The sequence below is a fragment of the Leiobunum rupestre genome, chromosome 10 (assembly GCF_980474605.1).
Source record: "Leiobunum rupestre chromosome 10, qqLeiRupe1.1.hap1, whole genome shotgun sequence".
NCBI lineage: Eukaryota > Metazoa > Arthropoda > Arachnida > Opiliones > Sclerosomatidae > Leiobunum > Leiobunum rupestre.
In genome coordinates this window covers 3,323,531-3,347,384 of record NC_143393.1, presented here as the reverse complement: position 1 = coordinate 3,347,384, position 23,854 = coordinate 3,323,531, and the positions used below count along the sequence as shown (strand labels likewise).

Sequence of the window (23,854 nt, the reverse complement as noted above, 5' to 3'; positions counted from 1 at the left end):
CAAAGTCATTGAACCGGAAGCTATCGGGTGCGTTTCCGAAACTGTCAAAGAACTCTGGAAAATACATTTTTTTTACCCTCCCACATTTGTTTCTACCAAAGTTTCGGTCAATACCTGTGTTTTGCTTGGCCGATAAATATAACACCACCCAATGTTCTCCAGAACTCTGTGACGTTGCAGTGTTGACGATATATAAAGATGGAAATTTGGTAACGAATTTGGGCAACTTGTCCGCGGGAAACACACCCCGAAATAATCCTTTGGTGAACTTATCTTGCCCCATAATGTTCGTTAGTTGTAAGGTGTCCATTTTTTTAGTCGAGGACTACGTTTCTGTTTTTATCAATCTCAATCAAACTTTGAAACTCGGCATACACAATTACGGCGATAGTTTCTGTTAAAGGAGAAGCGAATTTAATTTCCAGTCTTAGATTTCCGTTCTTCACCAAATGAAAATGGTTGGCGTTGTTAATTAAATCAGCCGTTAAATCATAGACAAAAAGGCAATTGCCTCCCACGTAATCTTCTCTACTGATTTGATTGCCCTCGTCTATATTCCATTTACCAGTTTGAAGAAATAAATTAACGTAAGCCTGTATGTAACTGTTCTCGGCGAAATTTGGGGTAAGAGTTTTATGAGGTACGCTACTTCCGTCCACGTGCAACCCAATGTGATTCAGATTAAAATGTTTGAAGTTAAATGGAGACAGTTTTGAGTCACCCAGAAAAGCAGTCTGAGAAACTAGCCCTATAACGACCTTCTTTGGAATTTGACCAGTAAATAGATGATCCTGCACCGCACCCATATTTCCGTTAGGAATCGAAAAGGAAGTGCATTCGGTGCGGGTAATAGGGTATTTCGCCCGGGCCACTTGTAACACTTTTGCGTGTGATAGAGGAATTTCGGGGATTAATTTTACTTTTCTCAAGTACAGAGAAGCTGACTTAATTTCGACCTTACATTTGGCATCACTATGTAAACAGAAATCTACGTTTGGTTTTCCGAAAACGAATTTCAAATCGACTAGGTTCAAAAGATAACGAGGTTGTTGGCACATATCCAAATGAACGACACCGATCATGTCTATAGTTCCCTTTTGAGCAAATTCGCCTCTTTTTAGGTAACCTTTGTTTTTTGTAAAATTATCAAATTGTCCTGCCGTGTCCCGATATAATAAGGAGCTAGTCTAATAACTAGTTTTCGCCGAATCTCCCAAAGTTAGCATTGTTTGAATCATACTTTTGTAGGGATAGTTATTAGCGTTGGGAGTAACGGATTTTTCATTTAAAAATAAATGAACTTCCGGAAAGAGGCTTTGTAGAAATAAATTTACGGGTGCAATGTTATCCGCGGGTGTGGTAACTGTACCATCAGGAGCGATTACGGCGGCAGCAGGAAATGATCCATCTTGCTTTGTCACATCCACCTGCACGTGTAGAAGTGTTTGCGACAAGTCGACGTAGGCTTCGGAATTTCCACTAATGCAAAACGTCAAAGCGGAATTGTTGGTAATGCTTGAAATAGGATTGTATTCCCCCCATTCCCCGCTGACGATACCAGTCTGAGTCAACGGAACTTGAAAAAGGTCCAATTCCGAATTGACGCACCCGCTCGAGTGTGGGTGTAAAAGAGCCATAACGTTTATGTGAATATATCAGAACGTGAAGGAAACGTTGTTTTCTTCTTCTTGGATTTAACGGGAGTGATGCGACGGGTTGCACGGCGCTTCTTTTTAAGTCCTAAGCCTGTCATTTCTTTGACCTCGTTCCTGGCTGATAACAGTGATTCTTTACAGGCACTTATGGCTCTATTTTTCAGGGTGGTTGTGATTGGAATTCCACTGGCAACATCGGTAACAACTTTCGCTCCAGTAACGAGTGCTTTTTTACCCAAATATTCCGCGCCGCGTTTTAACATGGGCATAGCACTTCGAAAGGCGGAAGCTAAAATATTTCCCAACCCGTAACCTCTCATTACACCTACTCCGCGATATACTGGAATACCTCCATACCCAGCTTGATTCAAATAGTACTTTTCGTAATCATTGACTACTGGGTTATAGTGCATTTGTCTCATGATGTTGATCATTCGTTGAACTAAATTAAAGTGGCGTGTAAATTTTAACTACACCCGATATTATAGAGGAATCCAGTCTGGTCGCGGTCTAAAATGTAAGGTTACGTGTACCTTACCACGCTCAAAACGAACAGGGTCTCCCAAATCATCCATTATATTAATTTCGATAATTTGAATGCTTGAACCTGCGACAGGTAAATAGTGGGGTTGGGTGAACAACGCGTCCATAGTTTCTCCTTTAACTAACCAAATCTTGGAGCACGTCGAGGTAGACCAGTGTATTTTTCGCCGTGAAATATCGAAATAATCGTGATTTAAAAGTACGTATGAAACGTTCTACGACGCTAGCTTTCACTTCGGAATTGGTTGCGAAAAACTCTATTCCACGTGATTTCAATTCGGATTGGACGACTTTACAAACGAGTTCATTTCCATGGTCAGATTGTAACCTTTGACATTTCCTTTGACCATCTAATATATTTTTCAGTGCATTCACTACAGTGTTTCCCTTTTTATCTTTTACCGGTTCAACAAAAGCTAATTTACTAAAAATGTCTCGAAAGTTTTGGAAGGTCCATTAAATCTGCCTGCCACTGTTCATCGATACCGTAAACAAATGTAAAGTGTATGTATCTTGCCGTTGTAAAAATTCTTGAACTTTTTTTAGTGAAACTTTGATACCCTTCCCCCGGGCCGACTTATACAATCCTCGAACGGCAACGTACCTGCTGGAGTCTGCTATGTCGTAATAAATAGCTTCCAGCTTATCCATAATTTGTAGTATTTCCGTGATTGCTTGCAATACATGTCCAAACAGCAATATCAAACAATTCGAATATTAGAAATTGTAATACTACTAAGAAAGCAGTGGTGATTTTAGGATTTTTGGAAAATGATAAGGTTAATCTTGACAAAATTCCCGCAGCTACGATTGACTCGCAACCTTCCATCCTGAGATAAGAAAAGGAAATAAACACCAAGGGCAGCGTTGCCAACCTGATTGAATAGAATTATCGTACCAACACCTGAAAATTATCGTATTTCGGTCCTATTTATCGTACGCTTCAAAAATATCTAGAGGTCTGACTAGCGAGTTGAAAAGGGGGCGAAATTAAAAGGGGGAGTGTTTTTATCTCTCTTTAGAGCACTGATGGCACGATATTCCACTGGCAGTGTTGCCATACGTACTATAATTATGGTACTATTTTTTGAGAGCGTACTATATAGCTCCAAAATGTACCATATTTCCAACCTATTGTACTATAATGGTACTATTTTTATATTTACACTATTTCTATTACAAAAATAATAAGAATATCTTATTAACTAGACATAAAATACTAATTTAAAGTATAGTTAAAGTTACGTAGTTTTTGTTTTCAGGCGACGAAATATTAAGCCCACGTTCAATTGTTGCCAGATCACTCAGAAATCGGAATTTCTATTTGGTGCGCGGCAAAATTTCGAAAATCGTTCTAGTTTGTTATTCCGAATTCTATAGTCGATACAGACTACATCCACTCCCTATAAAGAAACGACACACGAGGACAGTTATCTGCATGTTTTGCAACAAACACTTTAAATTAAAACAAATTAATACTATATTATATTGGTACCATAATTTCTATTCTTGTACTATACTTTTTTTACCCTTTTTACAATAATTCGGTCAGAAAAATCTGGCAACGCTGAGATTCACCGGCTCGTAGGAGTCAAAGACTATATTCTTAGCCAAAGCTAGGAGGATTCAAGCTAACCTATGGACTGGTCGTCTCCCGTTTTAGTCAGGGCAGTAAAAAATTCCCGAACATAACAAATATCGCCATCTACCGTAGAACTTTTACACTTTTAATCGGCTTTTCGCCTGCTAGTTTTTCTGTTCGCGTATTTCAAGACTTGTGTTTACAGTAGGAATTATATATTACAAAAACATAATGCAACAGATGTCTAATAAATATATCATTATTTCGTTATATTAAACGTTGTAACATTTTTTGGGTGTAAATTACAAACGTGGTGATGTTGTTTTAAAGTTTCAACAGTAATGCTTTGACGGTTAATCGACTCGATCCATTTTTGGGTTATGCGTATGTTTATACCATTCTTACCAGGTTTAGGTATGGGATGAAAACACTAAATCTTTATGGCACCTAGAGTCACTACGACATTTAACATAGCAACGGAATCTTCCCATTACTAAAATTATTGAACTAGTAAAAACTTCATTAAATTCTATGAATATGTACAATAACTAATTTCCTAAAGTGAAGTCATGTAGAGAAGTATTCGTCCTATTCAAGCAATGAGCCAATAAATTAAGCAACGGCATTTTCATATTGGAAAACTTGCAGACAAATCTTTTTAAAAATATGTTGAAAAGGTGGCGCTAAACTCTTATGTCCACGATTCTGCGTTGCCGTAGAGAGAGAGAGACGAGCCGGTAGTCGGAGAATACACTTTTCTATTCCAGGGTACTGAGTTTTCATATTCCTAGGCGCGATAGCCTATATAGTCTGTAGGAGTAAAGGAGTTAGGCCTAGGAGGAGTGTGAAGGCGCGAAAATATTTCTCACTAGCTACAACCTATTATCTCGGCGACCGGGTGACGTTTTACATTTCTCGACATTTGTGTTATTGAAACTTAAAACATAAACGATACTACATATCGCTTCACAAGCCTTCACTATGAACAGGGAAGAAAGTGACGGAGATTTAGAGATAGTTGATTCTTCAACGCCATCAACTTCCACCAAGAGGCGTCGAGCAGAACCAGGGACACCGGAGAAAGTCAAACGGAAGCGTGGGGAGTCGACTAAGAAGGAAAAACACCGAAAACAGCGCTATCGTTATGAATGGGAAAAGATGACAGAATTTAAAGCCTGGCTTCGCTCAGTAAAGAACGATCCTTACAAGGCATCTTGCACGGCGTGTAATATATATTTCACTGCAGAGTTGACCGTGATAAAAAATCATGCCAAATCTAAACCTCACATGAATTTAGGTAAGAGCTTCTCTGGACAACGCAGTATTGTACAATGCATAGCGGTGGACAAAGATAAGCTCGCCTTTGAAAATTACATCAAAATTGCTGAAATAAGGACTTGCGCGCTTCTAGCAGAGAAACATTTCTCTTTTAATTCTGTGAAATCCATCGTGGCCAGAGATAAAGCCTGTTTTCCAGATTCTAAGATTGCCAAGGCCATTAAACTTGGACGAACGAAGGCTACAAATATTACTAAGTTTGTTATTGGAAAATTCGAGTCCGAGGAACTGGCACAGAAATTGAAGTTTAGAAAATACAGTGTTATAATTGATGAATCTACCGACATAGGAACTGTGAAAAACATGTGTGTTTGCGTGAGGTTCGCCGACAGAGGCAGAGTGGTAACAAAATTCTGGAAACTTGTCCAAATCTTCAGTTCCGAGGATCCTGATTCTGCAATAGAGGGTGCAACCGCTAGGCGCTTATTTGAGGAGTTAGAGAATACCTTTCAAGAGGCTAACATTCCAAAACAAAACCTTATTGGTTTCGCCAGTGATGGCTGTAATACTATGTTTGGGTCTAACAATTCAGTTGCTCAACGTATGAGTGTGCAATACCCTGGCATGACGCTGACCAAATGCATTTGTCACTCGCTCCATTTGTGTGCCAGCGAAGCGTGCAAAGAACTACCCCGTGCCGTAGAAGATTTAGCTCGCAACATTTATGGTATTTTTAAAACTAGCAATAAGCGTCAAGCGGAATTTGCACAATTTCAAAGATTTTTCGATGTGGACGTACACAAAATTTTACGACCATCTCAAACTAGATGGCTTTCTCTCAAACAAGTTGTGGACAGAATTCTCGAACAGTGGGTCCCCTTGAAAAACTTTTTCACTCTGAAGGGATTTGAATTAAAACTTTTATCAGTGGACAACATAATAACCGCTATGGCGGATCCAACAACGAAACTTTATTATTTGTTTTTAGAGTGGGTGCTACAAAAATTTGTTGATCTGAATAAATTGTTTCAAGGAGATGGTGCTTTAATTGCAACAGTCCACGAGCAGATGTGCAAAAAGTATAAGGAGATTTTGTCCTGTTACTTAGACCAGCGTCATGTGAATCAAACAGATCTCGAAAAAATTGATCCAAGCAATGCCCAGAAATTTGTATCCCTGCGTCAACTATACCTTGGGGCTTCATTGGTAAACATGGAAAATGAACCGGAGCTCAGGTCCCACCATGATTTAGCGAACATGCTAAATCATTTCCGCACTCGTTGCCGAAATTTTTTAATCATAGGTTGCCAAGAAATGCGAGCCAGATTCGATTTTAGCAACCACTCACCCTATGCTAAAATGAGCTGTCTCCACCCCTGTATTGCAATGTCGTTGAGCGACCCACGAAGGCCGAATTCTCTTGTTGATCTCGCAACCACTGTTCCCCGTGTATCGGAAATAATTTCTGACAAAGTTAAACTCCAAAAGGTCGACGACCAATGGCGGATAATGCTTCAGATAACGTTTCCCGATAACATTTCGACGATGGCCGCTGATGAGTTCTGGAGTGCAGTGGGGGATCTGACGAATTTAAATGGGCTTCAAGAGTTCAAGGTGAGTTCCCGTCATTAATTACATGTCTGTTTTTCCTCGACAAATCGTATCAACGTACATGGGTGTTACAGGAACTTGCTGACTTTGCGTTGGACGTCCTAGCGCTACCACATTCAAGCGCGTGTTGTGAGCGCATTTTCTCAAAAATAAATTTAATGAAAACAAAGGTAAAAGGTCACCCCAATTACATCATTATCTCATTTTGTCGTGCTTGCACGTTCCAATTAAATTATTTTTGGTTCTATGTTTAGGTCAGGAACAAGTTACAAACTGATACCATTAACGGCCTTTTGTTAACCTCCCAAAATATAGTCAGTGGTGGTGGAAGTAGTCGTTTCGAAATAAAACCGTCTATGCTTTCCCTTATGACTAAGGACAACCTTTATCCTGCGAAAGAAGCGCTAGGTCGACAAGGGAAAGGAGACGAGCTCAATGTCGACGATAGCTCGGCCTCTGAACTTTTCGACGAAATAGTGTTTCTTGACCATAAGTCAATAGATTGATTTCGCCTATTTTAATTGTAAACATATTTCAAAGAATAAACTTTGATACCAAACATAAGCGTCAAAACGGGAATGTTTCAATAACGTACATTACAAAAACTCATTCCGACTGAATTATCGGACAATTTTCAATATCGTACGTTTTAATATCGGAATATCGTACATCCTGCTGAATTATCGTACAATTGCCGATATCGTACGTTGTGATATCGTACATCGTACGGAAGGTGAAATTATCGTACAAAACGATAATTATCGTACAGGTTGGCAACGCTGACCAAGGGTAAAAGAGTAGTAATTTTATTCAGCTGAATACAATTAAACCGTTGACCATTGCTGTGGACTAGATGGTGGTGTACGATACGATAAAGAATTTAGAACTTTCAATCTCGTGGCATTCTTGATATATTTTTTAGGAACATTGTTATTTTGAAGAGTTTTATAAAATATATTACACCCTCCCGGGCTGGTAGCCGGATTTGTTCTTCTAACGGCATCATAAATCAAATCTACTACATTAGTTCCCGAGACGACTCGACCCCAATTTCCAATTCTCCAAGTTCGGACCATGATATATTTGTATTTTGCTGGGTCCATGTGTATAAGGCAAACGCGTCACTATAAAAACTTGGTGGAATTCCTGATGCTATTTCTTCATACCACGATTTTTTGGTAAGAGTTTTTTCAATTGGTTGGCGATTTGCATGTATATGTCTTTGTAACGTTTGGTTATACAAATTCAGTTTTTCAGACTGACTTATGTTAGGGTTAGTGAGGATTGAATTCATATCTTTATCTAAAGTGGGCACTTCCGAGGTTTTTTGTTCTTCCGTAATTCCACTTTTTAGTCTTTGAAATGCGTCTTCGGACACTAATATCATTTTGCGGGCCATTTACTTGTTAATGGCGCGATTTATTGCAGCCCCGGCTACGGAACTAACTATAGAAAGTAATGGGGCTAATAAGAAAGGAAGAAACCCCCCTTTCTGAACTAGTATATTTCTTCTTTTAGAAATAGGTATTTTGTCGCAAATACGGTGTAAAACGGCACGATGTTTCTTCAACCGTTTCCTTTGACCATCTGATAATTTAACATTTCCACAAAGTACATTTATGCAACATTCCGCCAGCGCCAAAATGTCCTCGTGATCCGCAAGCGCAATTGCTGCTTTTCGTTGTTTTGGATTACAGGTACATAAATATTTCAAAAAATTTAGGTTCTTTGAAACTCTATTCGATATAGGTATTTTCATTTTCCTTTTGGTACAAAAACGGCAGCTTCTTCCCCTGGTATGATTCCCGTTCGCAGTCGATATTCATCTGAAGTATTAGGTTTTAAGTCAATAAATAAATAACCGTAAGGTCTCTCAACAGCTTGACGAAATGCGTCAGTAACAAATTTCGTATTTGACGGTGAAATTTGTTTAGCTATATGTAGCACACTGGAGACGTCTCTGGCGGAACGAAAGATTACGAGATATTGCGAATTTAGATTGAGAGTTCTGACCTCTTTTCCGTGATAGAACAAATTTTGCATTAAAATCAGTACCGAAGTATTACGATGATGTGAACCTCGTATAAATAAATTGGTAACATCTTTATTGTTTGCTATTTCACATAGCAAGTCGTCAAAAATTGTGAAATTTCTAATTCCAGGATTCAAATTGCTAGGATCTAACAATCCTTCGTGAAATTCTACTTTCGGATTATTCTCCAAAACGGAATTAAACAATACGGGTTGATACTCAGTATAGCACCAAACTATTCGCTCTGGCGGCGGAGATATGCAGGATTCTCGATGTTTAATCAGGTTGGCGATAAAGTGTGATTTACCTGATTGCGTTGGACCCGATACGAGCCCAGTAAAGGGGTGTTTCATGGTGGGGTCCATCGTAAAATATGATAAGCGAAATAAATAACATCAGGTTATATTATTTTTTTAAGAATTCAACGTCATTAATGTACAAAAATTTCTTGGCGTTACATACAATGTGAGACATAAGGTGATCTAGAAAATCTTCGCTTAAAAAAGTATCGATTTTTGATATAATTTCCGAGTATTTGAATTTATCCATCGCAATAAAAAAAGTGCATATCTACTCTGGAATTCCAATCAAGATATAAACACTCGTGTTGGGTTTGCGAAGGATGTTCAACCTCGCATCCGTAACACTTTTTCTTTATTTCATTAGAAAGTACCTCAATTACACTTTCCCTTATTTTATTGTAAACACGTTTTACTTCGTTATGGTATGCCATAACTTCGTCATATCTCTCCAACAAAACTTTCCAGGGTTGCGCGGTAATAGTAAATCCATTTTTCGTGTAAACTTTCGCGTAGTTTGTTCCAGATTCATATTTAACTTATCTCACGTCAACGACCTTCCTATTTTGAAAAACGCGTAGCTCTACTTGTTTTGTCTCAGACCCATCGAAGGGCCAAACAGCGGTTTCCAAAGATTCGTTGTTCAGGAACGACGATATTTGATTGCTTTCCCTCTTCAGTTGCATGAATTCGTCCTCCGTAAGAGTGATGCCTGAATTCCCGTCTAATTGCCCGATACGGATGCAACATTCTGGGGTTACTGTAATACCTTTCGCAGATAAAATCGAAAAACCTTGTCCGTATTCCTACAATTTTTAATGCTTAAAAATCTTTTTTTAGAATCGATTATAGAGGAGAAAGAGTTACTTACATTTCTTCTATTTAATGAGACTGGGTGTTTAACTAAATTAAACGATGGATTTCATTTGCTGTAAGCCCTTTTATACTTAACTTTGAACTTTACACGATCCCTTATCTCGAACTTGATATCAAATCGCTGATTCCACTTATCACTATGTCTAAACTTAGTAACATTTTGTGTAAAAGTACACCCATAGTACCTACCACAAGGATTCGAGTCTATCAGCACCACCTCAATATCGAAAAGTCGAGTCTACTGGCACACCATAATACCGCATACGGAAATCCATAATTCATAAAAACCCACGGAGAGACGATTCTCAAAAAAAATCGACTTCTCCCGGCACCACCCGACACCCATTCGGTGCCACCCGGTCCTTATTCTCTCACACGGGTTAAAAAAAAGGTTGCACCCCATTACACCCCATCGGAAGTGACACCCTCGGTCCCAGAACTCCCATTTTGACTACTACTTACGACTTCTCTAGATTAGAGGAATTTAACACCTGTGGAAGTCTCTGGTTAAGTGTTGGTTCTGATTTACAGTTAAGTAAGAAAAATATTAGGAACGCACGACGCACTTTGTTTTTAAGATATAGGGATAACTTCATCCATTCAGAACCATGAGAAACAAAAAGAGAGATCACCACTAAGCATATCGATAAAACCGTCTTCAGCAATTAACGTTTGTACCAATTGTGATAATTCTGTTTCTCCCTCAGATCCAAATATTCCTACACCCGTTTCTAAAAGCATATTTTTCGATCATGAGTATGCTATACCTACAGACGTCGAGGTTACATCCGATTCAATAAACCATGTCACTAACTCTATTCAATGCCCATCTAAAATAAATTTTTCCCAGCCTATAGTGGAGATTCAAAATCTTGAAAACTCCAAAGAGAGACTTCCATTAAGCCAACCTACAATTAACGATTTTACCGATGATAACAATTCTGTATCTTCTTCGCGTACAAATATTCCTACTCCCGTTTTTAATAGCTTATTTCTCGATCATGAGTATGCTATACCTACAGAAATCGAGGTTACACCCGATTTAATAAACAAGGTTAATAATTCTATTCATTGCCCAGATAAAATTTCCTTTTCTCGGCCCATAATAGAGCCTTCCGACCCCACTGAAAATATTAATTTAATTGACAGTTCGACGTATGAGGATGCAGTTCAAAATAAAGCAGAAGGGAACGAGGAGGTTGTTTGTCTATCAACTGCTAATTATTAAAACACACTTTTTGAAAACGAATTACTTACTAGGAAAACTGGCCGCGTTCGAAAACCTAAAATCGATCCTAACTTTAATTATTCACCCTTAGTTAAATCAAAAAAGTTGTACTGCATTTGCAAGCAACCGAATGATGGAACGCGATATTTTCAATGTTGTCAATGTGAAGACTGGTTTCATTTTAGATGTGTATTTCTTAGAGAAAGTCCAAATACCCTTTCTCGAGTTAAAAGTGATAAAAATTTAAAATTCCCCTTATGCGTTAAAAACGTCAGGCGACGAGGTGTTGAGAACGCCTATCAAAATTGTTGGTTTTCATCCCTATTTCAATGCTTAATAGAAACTACAGCTTTTTCCAATAGTTCAAGTATTCTAAATGAATTAAATCAATGCGTTGACGCGATTAATTGTAGTTCCGAAAGTCCCGTTTCATCCTCAGAAGTTAAAGTTTTTTTAAATTATATTCAAAGTGTATCGGAAAACAAATTAATGTCAGGTAGAACTGAAGACCGAGTCGAGTTCTTCGATTTAATAATTTCAAAATTTTGGCCACTCTTTAGTATCGATAATCTCGAGGCAATCCACTGTTGTCACGTATGCGACAATAAACAATTTTTATCTTTTGAGGCAATTTACAAAATTATCCTAATTTAAAATCAATTATCGATTACTCGGATCGGTTAGAAGTAGGAGAAAATCGTTCTTGTCACAATTGCAGACGCGTAACGAGACACCGTGAGTCCACCCCTCCCAAAAACCCCTTATTGATATTTAGTTTACAGAGGAGAAACGACAGGGGGGAACATACGAAAGAGGAGTGCGAATTACCAGGAGTTTTAAAATTCTATGGTTTGAAGTACAATTTAAAAAGTTGCGTAGTTCACGCCGGTGACGAATCTACGAGTAGCCATTATAAAGCGTACGTAAAACTAGATTCCGCAAATTGGGGTTGCTACGATGACGCCGTAAAATACACTGTTAATAATCCTCCTATTTCTCGAAATTGGGTTATTGCATTTTTCGAACGAGAAGGCGTTTTAGAAACAGATTCCGAATTTAATGCTCACGCGTCTAACAGCGATAACTTTACTAGGCCGCTTCAAGAGGGGATAAATAATTTGGGTAGTTAAGCTTCAAATACCGAACTGACAGTTAATTTGGGTGGTTTAACTTCAAAGCCAGAAGGGGAAGTCAATTTGGGTGGTTTAGCTTCAAATACCGAACTGACAGTTAATTTGGGTGGTTTAACTTCAGATAAAAAAGGGGTAATTAATTTGCTTGATTTAACTTCAAATCCAGAAAGGGAAGATAATTTAGTTGGTTTAATTTCAAATCCAGTAGGGGTAGTTAATTTGGGTGGTTTAACTTCGCTTCAAGAAGGGGAAAATAGTTTGCATGATTTAAGTTATGACCCCGAAGGAGAAGATTGTTCGCGTGTATTATCTTCTACGCCAAATCCCAATTCTTACAGCTCTTTCACTTCTCCACTTTCACCCGAAACTTATAAACTCGTCCTGGGACGCGACGAATATAGCGAAAGCGAGTTAAACGCGGTCCGACCACAAGTTGTGAATTTTCAAATATCCGAGGGGGCGTGGGAAATATTGTCCAATTCGGAGGTTTATAAAAGAGAGATAGACGATATTCTCGAGAACTACAGTCCTATTTGTCATTGGTGCGTATTATACAAACACAAAAATTCACCCGCGCATTTAATTTTTTCATGCAACTTGTACTGTAGGCTTAAAACGTTTAACATGAAATGTAGAATTGAGATTTTTAATGATTTACGGGGTAAAATTTTGCACGAAGGGAAACCTCTTCACGAAGCCGGGACAATTGGCTCTCCTCAACTATGTGGCGAAAGAAGACGGTTAGTTAAGAAAGAGTTTTCGAATAATTTAGCTTTAAGACCTAAACAAAAATTACATGATTTTAATGGAAACTGTACGGATAAAGATTTTGCAATGGGTTATTTAAGGAAAAGCGTAGTTAACCCTAACGTGTTAAAACAGGCAAAGTACGAAGCGTTGTGCGAATTGCGTTTGGACAAAGATGTCATTTCCAGCTTGAGTAAAATGACCGACGATCCAATCCTTAAGCGATACGTTCAGCACATTGCGATCCAGCCTTGTTGCGTAATTTATTTGTGGAAAAAATAATCGGTTAACACTTTTAAGGAGCACTGTAAAAGGGATATTTTCTTTATCAACGCTACTGGGTCTGTAGCGCATAAATTAGACGGTAAGGCTTTTATGTATTACGTCCTCGTAATGCGACACCCCGTCTTAGGAAAAACAACTTCCACACCAATTCCACTAGCCGAACTCGTGACTAACGACCAACACGAAATCACAATCTCCAACTTTCTCGCGACTTTTATGAAAGCTCAAAATTGCGCGCCTAATAACGTGAAAACCCCCGCGGTAATTTCGTGTGATAGAAGTTTAGTTTTAATTAATTCTGTACTAAAGGCATTTAACAGGGAAAATCTTAGCGAGTATTTGCTAAGGGCTAATAGGATATTAACGGGGGTGGCAACAGGCGAGGATTTAAACAAAACCATAATGCATTGTGGTACATGTCACATGATTACGGATGTCAGCGTGAAGGCGACAAAATTTTACAAGGACAAACGTTCCTTCGGCCTTTTTAGTGCGCTACTTAATAGCGCAACTTTAGCTGAATTTAAAGACAGGTTGTATAGTTTAGCTGTTTTATTACTATCAGGAAAACGAAACGCGTTTTACGAAGAACATCTTGCGAAAATGTTGGTTTTAGATAACGTATTAGGTGACGAAATTGGATCCCAAGTTCCGCGTAATGATCTTTTGATAACCGATTACGTAGACAGCGATTTAATTGTAGTATCTGAAGAGGTTTTAGCTGAAGCTGGTGACACCGCTAAGCCGCGTTATCCGAAAAACGAAGAGGAGTTTTGGTTGCGGGGAGGAAGTAACAAAATTTTTAAAGTTATTTGCGACAAAATTGTAGAAACGGTACGCGCTGACATACAGAAACACGTTTTTTAACAGGGTTTTAACGGGGGATTTAAGTAGACACTTGAGGTTCCGTCGTCATACAATCCTCGAAATGATTTTATAAAAGGGCAAGTTAATTACATAGACCAGGAAGCAACCACCCAGGGGCACATCGAGGGCTACAACAAAGTTTTAAAAAGTCAGGCACTGTGTTACAATCGGTTACGCGTAGACGCGCTTGTTTGAAAATTAAACGAATTTAACCATAATTTATATTTAGAATATGTTAAACTTTCTAGGAAAGTAATTCCAAATCAAAACAGAAAGAGACCATTCAAACAATTAGAGAAAAAATTTAAGCATACGCCGCAACACGAAAGGGGGGAATCGGACATCGTCGGAAAGAATTTAAGGGGATATCAAAGTAAGCCGGGAAAACCATTGGGCGAAATTTTAGAAAGGGGTGCGAGAAAGGGTTCTAAAAGGGTAAATGATAATAGTTTAACAACTCCTTCAAAAAAAAACAATTCTAAAGAAAACTTTGTTTACGGTGGAGGAAATTTCCGAATCAGAGAAAATTTTTGAATCCGGAAAGGAATTACCCGAAAGGGTAGATGACTTTCCTGATTCAGAAATAACTGAAAAGAAAATTTGCGAATCGAGAGAGGAGATTTCCAAATCCGGATGTAATTCCTCTACGCTGGTGGTGGTTGACAACGCGGAACATATGGATATAGATTCTGACTCTGACGACACCGACGACGAAACTAGTGGTAAAAAACAATTCCGCTTAGGCAAAAAACAATTAGAAAAAATCGCATCTCAGAAATGCTTTACCGTATTTATGGTAAACGGTTATTTTCAAACTCTTAGAGCGCGCTTTTCAAAGAATCAATATTTAAAAACAAATTTTTACACTATCATTGCAAAATTTATAGACGATTTAAACCGACTTTCAGAATATCAGTTAAACTTTTATTTGAAGTATTTTTTAAAGAAAATTAACAGATTTAAGACCAGAGAAGTAACCTTTATTCCTATTATGGTTAAAAAAATCATTTCTTTCTGGCAATCGTGAAATTGATCAAAAAAGACGTGTTCAAAATTACAGTTTACAACTCTTATTGCGAATACGACGACTTCATCGACGAAGAAAGAAGTCCTTATAAAGGAAAACATCGAAATGAGGTAGATCAATTGGTTCGTTATTTCACTCGCGTTCAAAAACATTTCAAACTCACGCCAGCCACGTGGATAACGGCGTCGAACATAAACCTATCCTGTCAATCTTTTTTATACAACTGCGGACCAGCTATTTGCCTATACGCTAGATGCTTATCTGAAAATTTATCAGGCCAAATTAACAAAACTAGTAACGACATTTCGAAATTTCGCGCAAACTTTCAATCAGAATTTCAGAAATAGAAAATATACAAATGAAATAATTTTGATCAATTTCACTGGTTTCAGTTTTTTCTCGGTGCTTTCGCGTGGAAACAGTCTCCTTCGCGTGAAAGTTTGACAACGATCTCTCGTTTCCGCTTTACGACCCCCGAAAACGAAAACGAGTTCTTTGTCAAACTGTCACGAGAAAATGACGGTTTCTTCGCGAAAGCACCGAGAAATCACTAGTTTTCGACTATAACGACGGAACCTTTTAAATATATGGGTAGTAGTTAAAATCGCGAATGTTATTAGAACGGGATATATCTTTCTTAGCTAAAAGACCGATATGCTTCTCCTACACCATCCACAGAGGCGATATGCTTCTCCTACACCATCCACAGATGCGATATGCTTCTCCTATACACCATCCACAGAGGCGATATGCTTCTTGTATACACCCTCCACAGAGGCGATATGCGTCTTCTACAGCATCCACAGAAGGGACATGCTTCTTTGGAAACATCTTACAATATCGTGGGTCGGTAGGGGATATGTTTTATTTTGTTTCAAAAAGCAAAACATAACATATCTGTAGAAATACTGATTAACATTCAATAGCAAATATTTGTTTGCCATTTTATTTTACTCAGAATTTCTGCAGGCCACAATAAACCAAGCCTTTACGTGGCGTGTGACATAACTAACTTTTATAATAAAATAAAATTACAATAATACCGTAACTATCTTTATAATTCAAATTTATATAAAAGTGAAACTAATTGGTTTAAAATGAGCAAAACCAGTTACGTTAAAGTATTTTAAACATTATTTTTTTCAAATAGTAAGTCTTCACTAACAGATAAAGGAGTTCGAGATAACAATCCAGTCAAATTCTAAAACTATGCGGGATATTGATAAACACAATCGAGGTAACATACGGTAACTTTTGTAAAAATTAAATTTTTAAATAAAATGTATGTTTTAGATACAAATAGAAGAAAATAGTAAAAATGTAAAACGAAATAAAAAAATATAAAATATTTGAAAAATAAGAGGTATAATGCTTTCTATTTAATAAGTTTAAATGACGTTAATGTCATTAACCGCTCCCGCGTCAATTTTTTTAAAATTCAAATAGAATACTACCCTATGCCGGTCATGATTTCTAAAACGGCGCGTTTTAAGGTTAGCTAACGTCATTGATATTTCGGTCAATTATGGAGCTCCCAGAATAAATTTAATTTGAAACGATAAAGCATTTAAAGGTATACAAATGACGTTAATTTCATTAACCTCTCCCGCGTCAATTTGTCTAAAATTCAAATAGAATACTACCCTATGCCGGTCATGATTTCTAAAACGGCGCGTTTTAAGGTTAGCTAATGTCATTGGTATTTCGGTCAATTATGGAGCTCCCAGAATAAATTTAATTTGAAACGATAAAGCATTTAAAGGTATACAAATGTCGTTAATTTCATTAATCTCTCCCTCGTCAATTTTTGAGAAATTATAACCTTAGCAGTATCTCCCTAATTCGATTTTCTGTAGCTTAGACCAAACTGTAAATAGGACATATTTTATTGATTTTGTTTACTTACTTTGAAATTTTTCTAGGGGCATAATGATATTTTTAAGGGGGCACCGAGACGTTTTGAGGGGGCACCACGAGGCACTCTCAGATTATTTTTGAGGGTCCCAGGGACGTAGAAATTCAATAAAACTGTTAAATTCGTATTTCTTTAGTGTAGACCAACATTCCTCTTCTTTCGTCGCGTTCCCCACTGTAGCCAAAAATGTTCTTTTCAAATTTTCGTTCTGGCAGATTGACGCTGGTTACTCTAAGGCTTCAGTGCTTGGTTTGAGAAATCGGAATAGGCTTGGGTCCCAGAGTAGTCCTTATCTGGCCAAAGAGTATAAAAACTACGTAACCTAGCAGCGTTGCCAGATCGAAAATCTGAAATTATCGTAGCTAGGCCAAAAAATTATCGATTTTCCTGGAAAATTATCGTAAATTTATTTTTGGCGAAAAATTTTAATTCATACATAAATGCGTTGAATTTAGATGATTTTTTAATGCACTACAGGAGTTTTATTTCAGGGAAATAAACAAAATGTCTATTATCATTATTAACTGAATTTAATATGTTTAAAAATGTTTTAAAAAATGCGGTAATAGCTAGGAGTAATAAACTCACACTCTGGACTACGCGTACAGAAAATGTATATCATTCTTTTTAAGTAGAAAAGTTATATAAATTAATAATAAAATATAAATCGTTCGTAGGTTTTTAAAAAAATCTAAAGATTATCGTTCATTATAGTACGCTGAGGCAGAATTATCGAAATAATGGTACGATATCGTACGCCATGAAAATTATAGTACGCCCTAAAAATTTTGATTAAATTATCGCACTGTGCGATAATTATCATACGTCTGGCAACGCTGTAACCTAGAGATATAATGACGGTCGAAAGCAGTAAAGGAAGTTGTAGCAACCGGGGGGAGAAGGCACTCAGTGAATTTGCACTTCCAATTTCGGTACCGCAGCGCCACTACGGCAGTTTTTAGTACAATAAATAATAATACCGGAGAAAAATGGCAGTTACGGTGTTGCGGAGGTGCTAAATTTGGCATTTTGGATATTTAATTGTCTAATATCTGTCAATTCAAAAAAGTGACAGTAATTGGTTACTGTTTCGTGATTTTTTTAGTTAGAATTTGTGGATTCGTTGTTTCGGTGTTTATTTTCAAAAAGTGAAGAATAAGGCGTTTGTTCTCTAACGTTGCCAAGTCCTAAAGGTAGCCAAGTCCTTAAGGAATTTTCAAGAATGTTGAACTAAATCAAAATGATTGCCACTTAAAACTGCCGTAGTGGCGCTGCGGTACCGAAATTTGAAGTGCAAATTCACTGAGTGCCTTCCCCCCGGTTGCTATAACTTCCTTTACTGCTTTCGGCCGGCATTATATCTCTAGGTTACGTAGTTTTTATACTCTTTGATCTGGCCCTGATTACATGTAAACTTCCTGTAAAAACAATTCGATTTTTCAATTTTTGATTTAAAAGCAAGTCGAATCAAAATGCATCAAGTTTAATTTCCTATATTCCAGCAGAGGTAATTGGAAATGTGAAAAAGAAATTGGCAAGTAGAAAAAATTATTGAGTTTATAAACGCGGGAAAAATCATTCGCTAATGTTTTCGTAAAGTAGGATACACGATGTGATTAATAAATTGTGTTTGAACGATATAATATTAGTTTCTTATTGTTTAAGAGGTATTTGCAAGGATTTTTATTTTCAAATCTTTATTCAATATCTTAATGGTTTCAAATGTTTTACCAGCGTTAGGAGTCATATTTCCTAACCCGTCTCAATGAAATGAATTCACCAAGGTGAGGAAAGTTGCGACTTATGCAAGTCATGGCATTCAAGTAGGGGGACTTAAATCTGAGGGTGGATGTTACAGGGTAAGAGAAAAGGGGAGATATTCCAATTCAGAATGGAAAATTTTTGTCTATTTCAATCAGAAAATTTTAATACGCTTGAAAAAAATATATACGAGGGCACACTAAAGCCCTTTCACGCTATTCAATTAATTGGATCACTTAATTCTATCAAACTACTTATAAGCAAGAAAAATTAATTATGTGAAAATAAATCTTTTTTGAATCATTCTTACAATGTTTCTCTTCACACTGGACAATTTTGTTGTTTATAATTAGCGGGGTACAATTAAGTGGCCAAATTAGCTGTACGGGGAAGTTCCGTTCACACTATGCAATTAATTTGGCCACATAATTATAAACAAGTAGTTGTAACAAATAGTGTAAACAAAAAAAAAGGTAACCATTGTTGCAATATTTACGCTCACACTATCCAATTTTCTTGTGTTCAATTAGTTGTATCTGAAGTAAATGAACCGAAGTTATCAAACCGAGAATAAAAAATGGGAGGCATTTTAATAATAGATTTATCTTAATCGTTTAGCTTATGTCCAGTGCTATCGTGTCACACAGAAAACCTAATATGGAATTATGGGTAAATTTCAGTGTTGGAAAAACCCGTTTTTTTTTCATAAAAACTGGTTTATTTGGTTTAAGCCAGGTTTTTTGGGTTTAAATCAGGTTTTTATTAAAAACTGCTTTATTTTACTCTTAATCTATTTTTTTTGTAGTGTTTCACCGTGCATTCATATTACAAATCCATTAAAAAATAATAAGAGTATTATTACAAGTCTCACTTGACCAGAACAAAGTTTTAGTTTTAGTTTCGTTTCTTACAAGTCTCACCAGAGCGAAGTTATAGTTATAGTTTCATTTTTGATTTTGTTTAAATGCAGGGTAAATAGTTAATTTTCAAGTGAATTAAAGGAAAATATAGGAAAAACCATAAGCAAAAATAAGGATTCTTATCGAAAAACCGTAGATAAAATTAAGTAAAATATAGGATGAAGAAGGGTACACGACTATATTATATACTACATGAGAAAACCTAAGGGGTGTATAGGAAGGCATTGAAAATACGGGAAATGTGGTCACCTTGTACATTTTTACCTCTCCGAGGGGACAAAGTCCCCTAGGAGGGGTTATACAACGACCGTGTCTGTCTGTGGGTCTGTGGGTGTGTCTGTCTGTCAGGACTGCGAACGCGTTCGCATTTTCGGTGCAAAGTGTAATCACTGCGTACGCAGTTTCTCAAAGGGTTGGCAAAACCACCGTGTGACGGTGAGCGTTAACGGATGCATTTGCGGTTTGGTTTGGATGGTGTTTTTTCGCTCACCGTCGTGACGGTTTGGTGTATTACGTTTTTGTAATGTGTATGCGTAGGTTGTGAGTGTTGAATTTGCTGTGTATGTGTTCTGATGGTTGTGCATGTTGAGTCTGTTGTGTTTATATGGGCGTTTTCTCTCCAACTTCTTCTTAATGACTTTGGGACGGACCGAGTGCTGAGTGTAATGCTACCTCTCAACGTCCAATGGCAGGGTTTCCACCAGTTGTACACGGTATTCGTCTTAGTATCAATTTGCGATCGCATCGGGCGGGATTTGAACCCGAGACCTCCTGATTGACAGGCGGACGTTCTACCACAGAACCACCGACACTTGTTACGCCTTATTGAAAATTAGACCTTCAGCTTTATCGGAAGCGTATTTAATAGAGTACGAAATTTTGGTTTCATTGAAATAGAATTGAAATTGAAATTATTGCATCGAAGAAATTCTAATTTAGCGTTTCTCTATTGATTAAAAACAAATGCGCCACCCAGGTTTCGAACCCAGACCATTCGGCTTGGCAGTCGAGCGCTCTACCACAGAACCACCGATAGCGGCTTAGATTCACTGAAATTAAGACAGGCATCGTAAGCATAATAGGTAATAAAGTCTTTTTTTATTAATGAATTTATGAAGGCCTAATCTGGTATTTTTTAAAGGTTAAATCTTGTTTTAGCGCAGTCAGCCGAGATTAGAGGGTTAAAGGGTAGACCCTGTGGGTGGTCCACTTTCTTAACGACCTATATATAGTTCTGTTAATTCAAAGGAGATAATTTAACGTTAATTGCTTTAAGAGGTGGCGGTTAGTCAAGTGGCTCTCTGTGCTTTGTTGATGGTAAGGTTTTTGCTTCTTGTAAATACATTTGGTGTGGATATTTGGATATCTACGATTTCTAACGCAGTCAATGATTTCCTGGGTGTGCGAGTCATTATATGATATTGGAAATTGGACGGCATTGGTCTTTTTCATGTGGTATGCGTCACAACGTCAACAGGAAGTGAACGAGTCGTCCACTACCAGATATCTACGGTATCTTCATCAAGGGCGAGTGTTGAAATAAAATGAGCGTTAAAGATGCGGCAAGTATTTCGTAAGCGAGTAATTCCAAAAAGCCTCTGTAGATATTTCTTTCATTAAAATTTGCTTCGTATTATATTTAACTGATAAACTTGTTCTGTAAAAGGGTTTAATTCAATTGTGCATTGTTATAGTACGTCTAACTTACTGTTGTAACTACTTAACTTATGATATTCTGAATAAATTAAAATTGGTCGTTCGTCTCAATTATTTTAATTATAATTAAAATTTTATACCGGGCGGGATAGAAATGGGTTAATATTTTTAACAAATAACTCTAAATTGCGGAGATATATCTTTAAGGGTTATCTCGAGAAATTAATACCACTAGGGACAATTCTACCGAGGAGAGGTATATTTTGGCTTGCCAACTTGTTTAGAAATGTAATCAATCATTTTGGTAAGAAAATGTACACACATTTTGGATTAATTTATAGCTAATTAAAAAAAAAACAAATTATTATAAAAACCATTGGTTTTTTTTAAATCACTTGGTTTAACCCATGATATAAACCAGTGTGGTTTAAACCAGCCAACCCTGGTAAATTAAAATAATCTCGCTTTTCAAAACCGCTTAAGGCTGCGAAAGAACGTGCGAATTTTTAAATAATCATTTTGTTCCGTAGTAAAATCACTTAATTGTCATAAATAATAAAACATTACCTGACTCAGCTAGTTTTCATAATAGAATACGTAAGAAATTGCGGATGACCTAATCAAATACGATTTACTACATTTTGGAGTAAAGTGGAGTAAGGAAGGTGTTGGGGAATTGGGTACTAACCATTTTATTTCTTCAGTTTTCCAGGAAAACTGAAGAAATTGGATCAAGCCATTTTCAAAAGGGAAATCGATTGACATTGACTGTGGTTGGATTGCAGCAGCAGCAAAATATGTTTATTTGCGGCTCCCAAACTATTCTCACTTACATGATTCTTAACTCTTCACTAAACTTGAGAGAGTGTAGTGGCCAAATGAGATTGTTCATTTAAAAGGCCATCCACAGAATCTAAAGCGTTTTTTAATATTTTAATACTTTTATAGCTACACTTTTGGATTACGTACCAGTTAGAGATTTAACCATATCAGCTAAATAAAGAAAAATGTTTGTAATATTTTAGACTATAATATTTTGGTGAAACAAATATTGCCACTCCTTAAAACAAAGCGCCATCTCTTGGAAGGGAATACGAAACAACATTATGGCTTTAATCACTATTAAAGCATTTGGTCATATAAATACGTTTCTGAAAGTTGGTACCGTTTCGCGTGTAATATATTTAATCGAGAATGTATTTATTTATATTTAGGAAGAATGATCATGTCGCGACAATCGGCGGGCACGTTGAACGCCTTACCTCTCGTCGCGTGCAGGCGGCGAAACAAACATCACTTGTGTTTAATTCCATCGCCTTGAGTGACTTAATAATTACCGAGCCAATGAAATAGCAGGATTTTGGGGTTTATTTTTAAGCGGCGGAGCGTTCTTGGGGGACCAACGGGTGGATTGAGAGACACGCAAAAAACGTCTCGACATAGACATTATCCCTAGGTAAAAATAAAAACATTCTTAATTCAATACACCAGTTAGGCTTTACAAGCAGCGCTCGCGGCGGAAATAATGTGAAGCTCATATACAGTAAAGAGTATTGCGGGAAGCTTCAATTGCAGGCGAAGCGCGAAAGAAAAACTAGGCTTAGCAAAACAAAACAAACTGTTTTCGTGTTTATTAATAATTAATAATACGTGTGCCAACTTGTACAAATCGATCGAAAATAAATAAAGATATACCTTGGCATTCCTTCCCAAACGACTTTTCGTTAAGTAAGATTTGGTTAATGAAAGTTAAGGGAAAGTTCAATGTAAATATCAAAATATCCAAACATATAACGGTATGTTCTGAACACTTCCACGTAAACCAATATAGGCCTTTCATGAAAGTGAAGAAAAAGCTGCTTAAACCAGGCTCTGTACCTTGTGTGTTTCCTTGGAATTCTAATGTAAGTGATAGATTTTTTACATATCACATAAACAAAGCTTAAACCAGAGATCCTGGCAGTTATAGAGATGCGAAACTCCCTATACCCTAAGCAAACCAGTTTTTTTTTTTCAAATTTTTGCCGATCGCAGCGACGCCTGTACGTGGGGAGTAATCGCAGAGATCCTAGGATTCTTACCGTTGTTTACAATTTTTGCGTCTCTCGGCTTGAAACGGGCGCTTCCTTCCGGCCGAAGGGCGGCGCTGATGCTTACATTTTTTGTCAAGTTTTCGGTGGAGTTTCGCATCTCTATAACTGCCAGGATCTCTGCTTAAACTGTAATTTTTTGTAGCATCCAATCTATTTGGAAGGATTTGAAAATGTGAATGCTGTCAGTTCAAACCAACATCATCAACACGTTTTGGTAAACATATTAAAAATGTATGTATTAATACTTAACAATAACTATTTACGTAACTTAGGATGACGTTATGGATGAATAGGAGGAGTTATTGGACATTGTTCAGTGTACAGAAATGACTGATACAACAAACAT

General features: G+C 37.2%; 2 protein-coding genes across 2 annotated transcripts; one reads left to right on the top strand and one right to left on the bottom strand.

Annotated features, from left to right (window-relative positions):
• Positions 1-314: 314 nt before the first annotated feature.
• On the bottom strand, positions 315-1,082 carry LOC149923365 (uncharacterized protein F54H12.2-like). The gene has a single exon (XM_090161599.1). It carries the CDS (start codon positions 1,080-1,082, stop codon positions 315-317), a length of 768 nt encoding a protein of 255 aa, XP_090017725.1.
• A 3,679-nt stretch (positions 1,083-4,761) lies between these two features.
• Positions 4,762-7,175, top strand: LOC149923364 (zinc finger protein 862-like). Its single transcript, XM_090161598.1, has 3 exons — positions 4,762-6,672; positions 6,744-6,839; positions 6,924-7,175. Exons 1-3 carry the CDS (start codon positions 4,762-4,764, stop codon positions 7,173-7,175), a joined length of 2,259 nt encoding a protein of 752 aa, XP_090017724.1.
• Positions 7,176-23,854: the final 16,679 nt, after the last annotated feature.

Excerpts from the sequence above, each read along its gene's own strand:
- LOC149923365 (XM_090161599.1), bottom strand. The coding sequence starts at position 1,082 with ATGATCGGTGTCGTTCATTTGGATATGTGCCAACAACCTCGTTATCTT.
- LOC149923364 (XM_090161598.1), top strand. The coding sequence starts at position 4,762 with ATGAACAGGGAAGAAAGTGACGGAGATTTAGAGATAGTTGATTCTTCA. Across the intron at positions 6,673-6,743 it reads ATGGGCTTCAAGAGTTCAAG|GAACTTGCTGACTTTGCGTT; the intron begins GTGAGTTCCCGT and ends TGGGTGTTACAG. Across the intron at positions 6,840-6,923 it reads TAAATTTAATGAAAACAAAG|GTCAGGAACAAGTTACAAAC; the intron begins GTAAAAGGTCAC and ends TTCTATGTTTAG.